Genomic DNA, 13442 nt, shown 5'->3' with positions numbered 1-13442 from the left:
TAGTGTCAAAAGCTCTGAAATGTACTTGGGTGCGAGCCCTGAGCAGGCCTTAAAAGTGAACAATAATATTTTAAAATCAATTCTAAAATTACCGGGAGCCAGTGAAGAGAAGTTGAAATAGGAATAATGCGCTGTCTTTTTGGGTCTGGCGGCTGCATTTCGGGCAAGATGTAATTTATGTAGTCTCTGTTGACATGTGTAGAGGAAGTTATAATAGCTGAAACGAGAGGAAATAAAAGCATGTATGACAGTCTAGATTTCTACTGGATTAAATTGAACTGATCATGGAGAATCTCCAGAGCTGCAAAAACATGACTGGACAACTGAGTTAATTTGCTTGTTCAAGCTGAGGTGGTTATCAAAGATGACACCAAGATTTTTGCAGTTTTAAGATAACTTTTATTCATCTACAAAGGGAAATTCAGGTGTAGATAACAGCAAAGAGGGTAAAAAAAGACAACAGGGTAGAGTAACAGAGATAGATAGATAGATAGATAGATGGATAGATGGATAGATAGATAGAGGTCAGTCACCTCAGGATCAGAACAATACTAAACCTAACATTAACACTAACAATACTAAACAACATCATAGATATGAGATCAGCATCTACACATACACTATATGGACAAAAGTATTGGGACACATGGCCATTACACCTACAGGAGCTTTTATGACATCCCATTCTAAATCCATAGGCATTAATATGGAGTTGGTCCCCCCTTTGCAGCTACAACAGCTTCCACTCTTTCAGGAAGGCTTTCCATAAGATTTTGGACTGTCTCTGTGGGAATTTTTGCCCATTCATCCAGAAGAGCATTTGTGAGGTCAGGCACTGATGTTGGACGAGAAGACCTGGCTCGCAATCTCCATTCTAGTTCATCCCAAAGGTGTTCGATTGGGTTGAAGTCAGGGCTCTGTGCGGGCCACTCAAGTTCTTCCACACCAAACTCACCCAACCATGTCTTAATGGACCTTGCTTCGTGCACTGGAGCACAGTCATGCTGGAACAGAAAAGGGCCCTCCCCAAACTGTTCCCACAAAGTTGGAAGCATAGAATTGTCCAAAATGTCTTGGTATGCTGAAGCATTAAGATTTCCCTTCACTGGAACTAAGGGCCCTAGCCCAACCCCTGAAAAACAACCCCATACCATTATCCCTCCTCCACCAAACTTTACAGTTGGCACAATGCAGTCAGGCAGGTAACGTTCTCCAGGCATCCACCAAACCCAGACTCGTCCATTAGACTGCTAGACAGAGAAGTGTGATTCGTCACTCCACAGAACACATTTTCACTGCTCCACAGTCCAGTGCACAGTTTTTGTGCTGCTGTTAATGCCAGAGGAAGTTTGGAACTCTGCAGTTATTGAGTCAACAGAGCACTGGCAACTTTTACGCACTATGTGCCTCAGCACTCATTGACCCCGCTGTGTGACTTTACGTGGTCTGCCGCTTTGTCGCTCAGTTGCTGTTGTTCCTAAACACTTCCACTTTTCAATAATACCACTTACAGTTGACCGTGGAATATATAGCAGGAAAGAAATTTCACAAACTGACTTATTGCAAAAGTGGCATCCTATGACAGTACCACACTTGAATTCACTGAGCTCTTCAGAACGACCCATTCTTTCACAAATGTTTGTAAATGCAGACTTCATGGCTAGCTGCTTGATTTTATACACCTGTGGCAATGGGTCTGAATGAAACACCTGAATTCAGTGAATTCAGTCTATATAGTGTATATTCTGCATATATATGTTTGTATATAGAGCAGGATAAGTGGTTTGGATAATGGATGGATGGATGTATATATAAACAGGCTTGTACTGTCTCATAAAGAATTTACTTGACTCACTGGATTATTTTGCTCTTTATTTGTTGAGCACTCTCCCTACCGTTGAGTTTCTTTTAACAAACTTCTACAGTAGTAACTTGTACACTGTAAAACAGTCCACTGTGCAATATGCAAGGTACAGTACAGTCAGGTGGGTCACTAGGTCAAGTCAGCTTAATCATAAATCAGAGGGCTCAGTGGCGGTCTATGGAGGTCAAGGAGTCGATCCTAGTCAGTCCTTGTGCGGGAGGCGGAGGAGGAGGGGGGGCAAGGTTGGGACGGGGTGGGCCTTGTTGTGGAGCCTGATGGCTGTTGGTACAAAAGACTGGTCGAGACATTTTGTGGTTTGCTGGGGGGCAATGAGTCTGTGACTGAATGTGCTCCTCCCCACTATCTCATCATGGAGGAGATGAGAAGAATTCATCGAGATGGCGGCCACCTTCCTCGTCATCCTCCCCTCCGCAACCGCCTCCCCCACTACCTATACTTCTATATATTTTATCTTATCATACTGACACTCAGAGGAGCCTCTGTGGCATGGTTAGTTACAGTGAACAAAACCCTAGAGTTTTGTTGGTTCTTTTCAGTAAGGTCAGAAAAATACTGTGCTCTGTTATTTTTAACCCCTTTATTAACATTTCTTATGGAATCTTTTAAAATGTCAAGGTGTATTGTTAGTTTGCAGGTCACAGAAAGTTGAATCAGCTCATCTAGACACAACGTTTACTGAAAGAAACATTTCATCACTCATCTAAGTGACCTGTTCACTCTCAGCTGACTGCAGCTATCCCCGCCCTTATAAACAATACAGTGGAATAATGATCGAAAACAACGATCGGTTTCATATGCAAATTGATGTGACCATTAACTAGAGTTATCATGGCCAGTTCCCCAGTCACAGACGACTGGGGAATAGTTGCAATTGCTGCATTGTGAGATGGCCACAGGGGTACTCTTAGCCCCCCCCCCCCCCGGTTCAGCGATGGTCGTTCCCTCTTCACATAGATGGCCTGTTTGACTCCCCATTCAAACCAGTGTTCTTCCCTATCGAGGATGTGCTTATCCTCATCCTTGAAAGAGTGGCCACTGGCCTGCAGATGACTGGGTGTAGACTGCGGAGCCCTGCCCTGACACGTTAGCTCTCCTGTGTTGTGCCATCTCTTGGCCAGCGGCTGTTTGGTTTCCCCAATGTACAAGTCATGTCAATCCTCCTAACACTTAACAACATACACTATATTGCTCTGTTTGTGCCAGGGGAACTGATCCTTGGGGTGGACCAATTTCTGGTGCAGCGTGTTTTGGGGTTTAAAAGCAACTGAGACATGATGTTTGGAAAATATGCATCTCAACTGTTCTGACACTCCCACCACATATGGAATCACCACTGCTTTACACTTAGACAGCTGCTGTCCTTCTCCTCTCTGTTCGATCGGCTGGTGTACTGTTTGGTTGTCTTCCTGGTTTTGATAAATGCCCAGTTAGGATAACCACACTTACCCAGGGCCTGTTTAATGTTGGATTCCTCCACTTCACCGGCTGCTGTGTCAGTGGGGATGCTGTCAGCTTGGTAGTATAGCATCCTGATGACTCCTAGTTTGTGCTCCAGTGGATGATGAGAGTCAAACCTTAAGTACTGATCAGTAGGTGTTGGTTTATGGCAAACATCAACAATCAAATGTCCCCCATCACCACTTGCATTTCACAGTCTAAGAAGGCGAATCTGTCATTTTTCACATACTCCTTGGTGAACTTGATCTGGTGTGAAATGTGGTACATCCCGAGATTTGATTTTTACCCAGGTGTCGTCCACAAATCTGAACCAATGGCTAGGTGGTGTCCCTGGATAAGATAATCAGAGCCGTCTTTTCCTCTTCCTCCATATACAAGTTGGCCACTACACCCAGCAGCCATACCAACATGTACCCTGACTCTGTGAAATGACAGAAGTTAAGCAGGTATGGGCTTGGCTAATACTTGGACGGGAGACTTCCCGAAAAAATTGATTTGCTGCTGGAAGTGGTGTTGGAGGGCCAGTAGGGGGTAGTCTTCCATCTGGTCCCAATTAAAAAAACAAAACAAACCCAATGCCCCAGTGCAGTGACGGGGACACTACTGTAGGAGATGCCGTTCTTTGGATGAGACGTTAAACCGAGGTCCTGACTCACTGTGGTCATTAAAGATCCCATGGCACTTAACACAATGAGTAGGGGTCCCCTGGTATCTTGGCAAAATTCCCGACCTGGCTCTCTCCATCTGGCCACCTAATCACCCCCCCATTTAACTGACTCAGTGATTCCTCCCTTTCCACCTCAAGCTGATGTATGTTTGTACCCACGTGGGCGCTACACATTGGTGGTGGTTGAGGTGGCTTTCCCCCCTTCTCTGTGAAGTGCATTGGGTATCTAGATAAACTGTTATATAAATGTAATCCATTATTATAGGTGAAACTGGGGAACCCATAGCACACACATGCTTCTGTCTATAGTACTGCCCCTCCCTGTATGTGAAGTACATGGACTGGAGACACAGCTTCAGGAGCAGACACACTTGGTCAGTGTTGAAGGTGGTCCTATTGCTAAGGGTGGGGGGTCGTTTTGTAATATCGTATGGACTACCTCCACTGCTTCATCAACAGGAACGCACATGAAGAGAGATGTAATATCATAATCTTCATCTCTCTTCCATAATGATGTCCCTCACCTTATCTCAAAATCCATAGTGTTCTGAATGTGATGTTCATTACTGCCTACCAATGGATTAAGAATAGATACCTCAAACTTAGAGACGTTATAGGTCATTGAGTTAATCATACAAACAATAGGCCGTAATGGCACATCCAGTTTATATATCTTGGATAAACCATACAGACTAGGTGTAGCTTCCCCTGGGTATAATCAATGGTGCAAAATTCTGTCAATAGCACTGTCCTGTTCTAACCACTTCAGACAAATCTATCGCCCTTTTCTTGTATGCACTGCCTAGATCTTGTTTCAGGGGCTCATAAGTACTGGTGTTAAGTAACATCATAACCTTCTCATGATAGTCTGTCTGGTTTAATAAAACTGCATCTGCCTTTGTCCGCTGGATGGATGATGATGTTATTGTCCTTACTGAGAGTCGTGAGAGCATTCCTCTCGTCCCTGCTTATGTTGGACAGCAGCGGCTTCGCATTGCTGAGGCAGGCCGAAACTTTTGTCCGCAGTTGCTCTGCTTCCGCAGCTGTGATGTTGTTGTTATGGATCACCGATTCTGTAGCTGTTATCAGTTCCACTAGCGGGATTTGCCTCGGCATGGCAGCAAAATTCAGCCCCTTAGCAAGGATGTCTTTCTCCGCCTGGGTGAGTTGTCTGTTGAACAGATTCTTTGTCCACATTGCCGGTGTGTGTCTGGCGTCCATCTCTCTGTCTGCTGTTGAGGGCACCGTCCATTGTCTGCCGATGTCCGTGGCTTGCAAAGTAGCTTGAACATCTTTTGCTGCCTGGTTTCCACTTTCCATATTGAACTAGACGAGCCTTCTCTGTAAACTCAATCACACGTTGGAAAGTGGTCTCATTTAGACGTGGTGAGTCTCTGTTGGATCTGCTCCTCTTTGGCTTTCAAAGCGTCGATAGTAAAATTAGTTTCTCACCCGTTCGTTCAACAGCTGGCTCTGTCACTCTTGAGGCTGCATCTACAGACCTGCATGGGGAACAGAGTGATAAGCGTCCTTTAATATTGATCCAGAGTGTTTTTGTCTCTGGTGGGACATTTAACATGCTGTCTGTATTTTGGCAGTTCTTGGCTGAGGTTTGTGCTGTTAAAATCCTCAAGGATAATGAGTAGGGAGTCTGTATATTTGCACTCCATGTAATTGTAATTTGATCAGCCAGGTTTTTTAGCACCTCTTTAACACAGGCCTGGGGTGGGATATAGACACCAAGCAGAATAAATGATGACAATTCCCGTGGTGAATAGAATGGTTTAGTCATTGAAAAGGGTCTCTAAGTGAGGGCTGCGTGATTTCTTCAACACTGTGACATCCGTACATCAACATTCGTTTATATAGAAGCATATGCCGCCACCCCATTTTTTTCCCTGATAGCTCCGTTTGGCAGTCCACCTGGAGGAGTTGGAACTGCGGCAGATGACGTACTGTCCATGATATGCTCACTAAGCCAGGTTTAGTGAGACACAGGGTGGCAGATCTGGAAAAGTATAAGCTTTTTCTGTTTAGGAGTAGCAATTCGTCCATCTTGTGGCCAGAGAGCAGACATTCGACAGGTGGATTGACGGAAGTGGGGTTCTAAATCCCCGCAGTCGCAGTTTAACGAGTGCTCCAGCTCATTTACCCCTCTGGCATCTTCGTCATAGTCTGCACAGGGCTGCACCGATCCAAGACCTCAGCAAGACTTTCATTAAAATGTTTAGTTAAAATCGGTAGAAAAGTCTGTTCAGTTTGTCAAGTGGACAGTTGGGGGCTTAAAAGTTCTTCCCTGCTGTATGTGATCAGTGAGTGGGCGCTGGAAACTAAACAAACAAAAACAGAAAAAGTACAAGAAAGCACAGAACCGAGGCCACTGTCTGCGGCATCAGTATGAGTCAATTCCTGGCAAATAAAAGATGTGTTGGACGTTATATTGAGAAGATCAAAGTTAACAGAGTTGCCAAAAGTAGGAGTGGGATTTAAAATAATTAAGTTGTGTTTCTATGATTTGCATCTACAATGCTTTTGTAAGGACCATTTGAAAAGGACCATTTGGGCTGCACTGTTGCCCAGTGGTTAGCACTGTCACCTCACAGCAAGAAGGTCCTGGGTTTGAACCCCGGGATTGTCCAACCCTAGGGGTCATTCCAGGTCCTTTCTGTGTGGAGTTTGCATGTTCTCCCCGTGTCTGAGGAGGGTTTACTCCGGGTGCTCCAGTTTTCCCCACCATCAAAAAGGCATGCATGTTAGGGTTAATACTCCTGTCTGTGCCCCTGACCGCTGACTGAGGCATGGCAAGACGAACTGGAGTTGATCCCCAGGTGCTGCACGGTGGCTGCCCACTGCTCCTAGCTACACAGCTAGAATGGGTTAAATGCAGAAAAAGAATTGCCCCACGGGGATTAATAAAGTATATCAAAATAAAAAAAAGCACAGGGAGCATGAAACCTGTGGCAAGTAAACCAATCTAATCTAATCTAATCTAAATAGCTCGGCACAATTGAAAGGCTGATTCACATCAGTCTTTTGGTTGCCTTTTTATTTTACAAATTGGGAGTTGCAGAATGTTCCTCCTCACTTTCCTTAGTCCAGTGATAATCACGGGGTCATTGAGAGCCATGTGTATACTGGTTTAATTCCAACCCAGTACAACACTAGGGTTGGGTAATGAACTCGATACTTAAGGGGACTGACTGAATTACGTTGGTACTATCGAGTACATATTCACGTTAGATCAAGTCGGTGCCAAATTTCAGTACCTTGAGAGCGGGTTGTGTTGTGAATTCAAATGATTACTGACAAGATTCCTTATGGGCCTTTCAAAAAATCCCTCCTATTTTACCGCTTGTTGCAAGTGTGCATCTGGGTGAGAGAGTATACGTTAGAGAGAATGAGAAAACCATACCCTTCCCCTAAACCTACAGCTTGTTCAAGTCCAATACAGTCAGGGCAATGGTGAGCCGAAAATGGTCACACTTTTCCAAACTTTACACAAACAACGCTGGCTGCAATATTTGTGATGCAAAATGCAAAGCTGACTTATGCATCGGAAATTGTGGTGATGAGATGCAGTTTATTAATCCCCGTGGGGAAATTCATCCTCTGCATTTAACCCATCCCAACACACACTGTAGCTAGGAGCAACGGGCAACCGCCATGCAGCGTGCGGGGATCAACTCCTGTTCTTCTTGCCATGCCTCGGTCAGGGGCACAGACAAGATTATTGATCGTAACACTTTGATGGTTGGAGGAAACCAGAGCACCCGGAGGAAGCCCATGTAGACATGGGGAGAACATGCAAACTCCACACAGAAAGGACCTGGGACAGCCTAGGGTTCAAACTAGGGACCTTTTTTGCTGTGAAGCAACAGTGCTAACCACTGGGCCACCATGCTGCCCACCGTGCTGGTCACTCACTCATGGATGACCTGAGAGGGACGTTTAGTACGCATGCTTGTTAGTCTTCAAAATTCCTCAGAATAATAATAATGTAACTAAAATGAAAGGGAGTCTGTCTGTCTGTCTGTCTGTCTGTCTGTCTGTCTGTCTGTCTGTCTGTCTGTCTGTCTGTCTGTCTGTCTGTCTGTCCGTCCGTCCGTCCGTCCGTCCGTCCGTCCGTCTTGTGATTTTCTTGACAACTGTTCATTTGATCAACGTCACACTTGGCGGGTGTGCCGTGGGTCAGTTTTGTGCTTGTTTTCTTATTTTTGACAACTGAAATTACATGTTTGTCATTACAGAGAGAGTAAAGTACCGAAAAAAAGGTGCCGTTGGGTACCGGTACTGGTTCAAATTTGAACAGTACCCAACTCTATACACCAGTTTATTTTGCTGATCAGCTGACCTTCAACCAAACAGTGGAGGTGTAACAAGGGCAATCATCTGGTGTTGGGTTGGAAAGAAAACCTGCACTGCTGCCTCAGCTTTATAGTGACCGTAGACATATAGGAGCTTGCCATGTGTGCTGTGTTTTCTTTTTTTTTGCAGAGGTGGATGAGGAGAGGAGGAGGGAGCTCATGTTGCAAGGGGTACCGGAGCATTGCTGTCAGAGTCCCCTGTGGGACCAGTCCATCCGTGACAACGTCACACATAACAAGATATCTGAACAGGTAATGCTCCATGTCTTTATCATCTGAATGTATCTCACAATAACTGTGCTTGGAATTTCTCCCATACCATAGATAAGTTTCAAATAAACGTATCTGTGATAAGTTTATTTGAACAGAAAACTAGAAGTCACATGTGGATTATTGTACATCGATATGTGTCATGATTTCCCCCCGTTTCCTCTCCCATGTGGGTCACATTAACATCCGTGGCCTTCATGGATGTTTTTTTCTATTTCTTATGATTTTCTTGGCATCACCCACAGGAACTGAATCGTATGAAGAGTGAGGTGTTGGTGCCAGGCTCCAGATTGAGCCCTATTCCTTTGCAGGGCAGGGTCCCTGTGTTGCTGGTGCACCAGCCTGGGAAGCAAGTGGGACAGGAGATGAGCTCCTGGGGGGCTGGATGGGACCTGCTGCTCCCCAAGGGCTGGGGGATGGCTTTCTGGGTCCCACTGGTAGGTAGTAAAGACAGCCCTGTGGTTGTCTGATGACATTTGATTAGCATACCTAATTTAAGTTTCTCCATTAATCACAAATTATGGAATCCATCCATCCATTATCCAAACTGCTTATCCTGCTCTCTCAGGGTCGCAGAGATGCTGGAGTCTATCCCAGTAGTCATTGGGTGGCAGGCGGAGAGACACCCTGGACAGGCCACCAGGCCATCACAGGGCCAAATTAAAACAATAAAAATTATTTTCATTTGCTTTATGCTTTAAAAAAACAAAAAGAAAAATCATGGAATATTAAAACAATTTTTTGAAACATATTCAGTAGTCATGGGTAAAACCGTAAACTTTTGGATTTGTTGAATTTCAGGGTTTTAACGCAGGTCTGCCAAGGTACAAAGCAAACACGGTTGAAATTACTATATGTATGCACATTTCAAATTTTTACATTTTATTATCGCCCATTCTTCAGCTGAAAGTCCCGTGAACTGGATCATTTTTAAATTCTTTGCGTAATGGTAAAGTGGCTGCTAATTTCTCATGTATGAAACGCACAAACCTATATCCTGAAGATATTCATGCAAGCAAATTCCCTTTTTGATACTTTCCATTGATGATGATTTAAAACAATAACTAATCCAAAAGATTTCAAATCATGAACTCTTTTATGGTCTCTTATTTCAATAGTTATTGTCTGATGGAACTTTGATGGGACAAACACTAAGGCCCGTCACATTTTATGTTTTCAACACAGCAGCAACATTCAGAAGAAGACATTGTAGTTGTGGCCAGCAATCAGATGTGGCAGAACAAGCTCATAAAAGACCATCACTGACACATACTATTAACATCCATAGCCAACACCTAGGATCAACTGTTCCATTTATTTGGCCGTAGAGAAGGTGCTGACACAACAGAACTGGTAACTTTGTTTAATTTCCAATGGATCCCTGGGGTCTCTGTTGCTTAAAAACCTTTGTAATTACCAGTGTAAATAGATGTCAATAAGTTAAACAAAAACTATAATCTTTGGGACTTTGGCTTAAACACATTGTGTGCACATTCTTTATAATTGGCATTGGTAATTATGTTGTGCTTGAGCAAATTGCATTCTAAAGCCTGCAGAAAGTTAATTTGCTGTCACCTGATACTGAATTAAGTCAACCTAAATGGACCGATTAAAAACCACTGAAGGTCTGTGTGTAGTGATGAATACCAAGAGGCTAACAAAAGATCTTTGAAAAGATGTTGTTTTGACGGTTCAGACTGGGAGATTTCCCAGGCCATAAATGCACCCTGAAACACAGTATTATCACATGGCATACACTGCATGACTACAGATTTTATGTTGTGGCAATTGCACCCATCTCCCCTTGTGATGTTTTGTTGTTCTGCAGAATAATCTTCAATCGTAGACTGATACGGTTCTGTTACTTGTCATGTTGCCCGGTCCACTTAAAGATAGAAATCTTGCCCAGATTTCTATTTTTAAGTGCTTTTACTGTATACATTGTTCTGTCTGTTTTCTTTTTACAGAGCTCTTAAGCTGTTGATTGTAAATTGTATATTGCAAATTGGAAAGCGTGTGTACCTGTTGTACTTTGTTGTTTGCACATTTTGGAGCTCGTACCTTTTTTCATTTCACTGCACCCAGGACTTGTACTTGTGTGTACGTGACAGATAAAACTCTTGATCTTTAATCTTGAAACTGTCGGTACATATCAGAGCACTACTTAAAGTCTATAAAGTCCATAAATGTGAAAATGGCCTCTTAATTAAGCGTGGAATATTTTTTCCTCCCCTTTTTTCTCCCCAATTGTACTTTGCCAATTACCCCACTCTTCCGAGTCATCCTTGTCACTGCTCCACCCCTCTGCCAGTCCAGGGAGGGCTGCAAACTACCACATGCCTCCTCCGATACATGTGGAGTCGCCAACTGCTTCTTTTCGCCTGACAGTGAGGAGTTTCGCCAGGGGGACGTAGCGCATGGGAGTATCACGCTATTCCCCCTAGTCCCCCCCCCCCCCCCCCAAAAAAAAACCAGACACCCCGATCAACCAGAGGAGGCGCTAGTGCAGTGACCAGGACACATACCCACATCCGGTTTCCCACCTGCGGACACGGCCAATTGTGTCTGTAGAAACACCCGACCAAGCCGGAAGTAACACAGGGATTCGAACCGGCGATCCCTGTGTTGGTAGGCAACAGAATAAACTGCCACGCCACCCGGACGCCCCAAGCATGGAGTTTTATGCCAAAATGGACAACATAAGAGCGTCCGGGTAGCGTAGCGGTCTATTCCGTTGCCTACCAACATGGGGATGACAGGTTTGAATCTCTGTGTTACCTCTGGCTTGGTCGGGCGTCCCTACAGAAACAACTGGTTTTGTCAGTGGGTGGGAAGCTTGATGTGGGTTTGTGTCCTGGTCGCTACACTAGCGCCTCCTCCGGTCAGTTGGGGCACCTGTTCGGGGGGAGGGAGACCTGGAGGGAATAGCGTGATCCTCCCACGCGCTACATCCCCCTGGCAAAACTCCTCACTGTCATGTGAAAAGAAGTGACCGGTGACTCCACATGTATCGGAGAAGGCATGTGGCAGTCTGCATCACTCCCTGGATTGGCAGAGGGGGTGGAGCAGTGACCAGGACAGCTCGGAAGAGTGGGGTAATTGGCTGGGTACAATTGGGTAGAAAAAGGGGGAAACCCCCCCCCCCCCCAAAAAAATAAAGCTTCATCTTCTGATTTAGTGCAGTTTCATTTTTGGTACGAGTGTGAAACCTAACGTCTAACTGAATACTCCCCGGGTTCTATTTTAATCATGTAGATTTGACCTCAAATACATTTTTACATTTGTCCCAATTTCTCCTAATTCTTTCTACCCCCATTTCTCTCCCTCTCAGGTGTATAGAGGGGTTCGTATTGGTGGGCTGAAGATGAGTCTGAAACACTCGCAGAACAAAGGAGCTCCCCACTTTCCCCATGACTACCCAGACTGCCCTGCTGGCGTTCGTTTCCAGGAGGAGCAGGAGAGCGAGCTCCTGGGCAAGTTCAAAAGGTAAGCAGGACACTTCACTGAACTGACCTGTCGGACTTGAGACAATACATGTCCGAGAACTTTTCAGTCTCAGTTTGTTCATGTCGTATGTGGGATTGTTCAAGGAAGTTTATGAATTAAGCATACAGCGTGTACAAACAATCAGAGACACTTTAACATTGCATCGCACCCCCTTTTGCCCCTCAGAAAAGCCTCCATTTTGGGTGTCCGGGTAGCGTAGCAGTCTTATTCCGTTGCCTACCAACATGGGGATTGCCGGTTCGAATCCCCGTGTTACTTCCGGCTTGGTCGGGTGTCCCTACTGACACAATTGGCCGTGTCTGCAGGTGGGAAGCCAGATGTGGGTATGTGTCCTGGTTGCTGCACTAGCGCCTCCTCTGGTTGGTCGAGGCACCTGTTCAGGGGGGAGGGGTAATTGGGAATAGCGTGATCCTCCCATGCGCTTCGTCCCCCGGCGAAACTCCTCACCATCAGGTGAAAAGAAGCGGCTGGTGACTCCACATATATTGGAGGAGGCATGTGGTAGTCTGTAGCCCTCCCCAAATCAGCAGAGGAGGTGGAGCCGCGACCGGGATGGCTCGGAAGAGTTGGATAATTGGCCAAGTACAATTGGGGAGAAAAAGGGGGAAAAATACAAAAAAAGAAAAGCCTCCATTTTGTGGAAGCTTTCACTCAGTGTTGACGTTAATATACAGGAATCCCGGCCCATGTAGGGAATCTCTACTCCAAATAGCTCAGTCTATCTCATTCCATAGATGGATTAATTCAAATTGCTATAGCAAGGGCAATCTTGGCCTTGAGGCATGGGGTGCTATAATGCTGAAATAATCAAATAATATATGAATACATGTTACCCTAATTGAACAAACCTGATTGGCATTGACGTTCACATGTTCCTGTGGCATTGAGATGTTGGCTTCACCTTTACTATGGGACCCCTTGTGTTCCATTAAAATGCAATCCATCACCATTGTATCATGAATTCATTGACTTCATTGACTTTGGGCGGCACGGTGGCCCAGTGGTTAGCGCTGTCGCCTCACAGCAAGAAGGTCCTGGGTTCGAACCCGGGGTTGTTCAACCTTGGGGGTCATCCCAGGTCGTCCTCTGTGTGGAGTTTGTATGTTCTCCCCGTGTCTGCGGTGGGTTTTCTCTGGATGCTCCGGTTTCCCCCACCATCAAAAAGACATGCATGTTAGGGTTAATACTCCTGTCTGTGCCCTTGCCTGAGGCATGGCAAGACTAACTGGAGTTGGTCCCCGGGTGCTGCACGGCGGCTGCCCACTGCTCCTAGCTACACAGCTAGCATGGG

At 45.3% G+C, this 13442-nt stretch overlaps 1 protein-coding gene across 1 annotated transcript in view; it reads left to right on the top strand.

Annotated features, from left to right (window-relative positions):
• Window positions 1-13442, top strand: part of pop1 (POP1 homolog, ribonuclease P/MRP subunit) — a 29291-nt gene that overhangs the window by 12039 nt on the left and 3810 nt on the right. The window contains exons 11-13 of the mRNA XM_056286252.1: window positions 8505-8626; window positions 8890-9081; window positions 11976-12130. Of these exons, the coding sequence (XP_056142227.1) occupies window positions 8505-8626; window positions 8890-9081; window positions 11976-12130 (469 nt within the window). The remainder of the gene's footprint in view (window positions 1-8504; window positions 8627-8889; window positions 9082-11975; window positions 12131-13442) is intronic.

This window comes from Lampris incognitus, chromosome 9 (genome assembly GCF_029633865.1).
Source record: "Lampris incognitus isolate fLamInc1 chromosome 9, fLamInc1.hap2, whole genome shotgun sequence".
Classification (NCBI taxonomy): domain Eukaryota; kingdom Metazoa; phylum Chordata; class Actinopteri; order Lampriformes; family Lampridae; genus Lampris; species Lampris incognitus.
The sequence above is the reverse complement of the archived record's forward strand: the minus strand, read 5'-3'. Positions and strand labels throughout refer to the sequence as shown.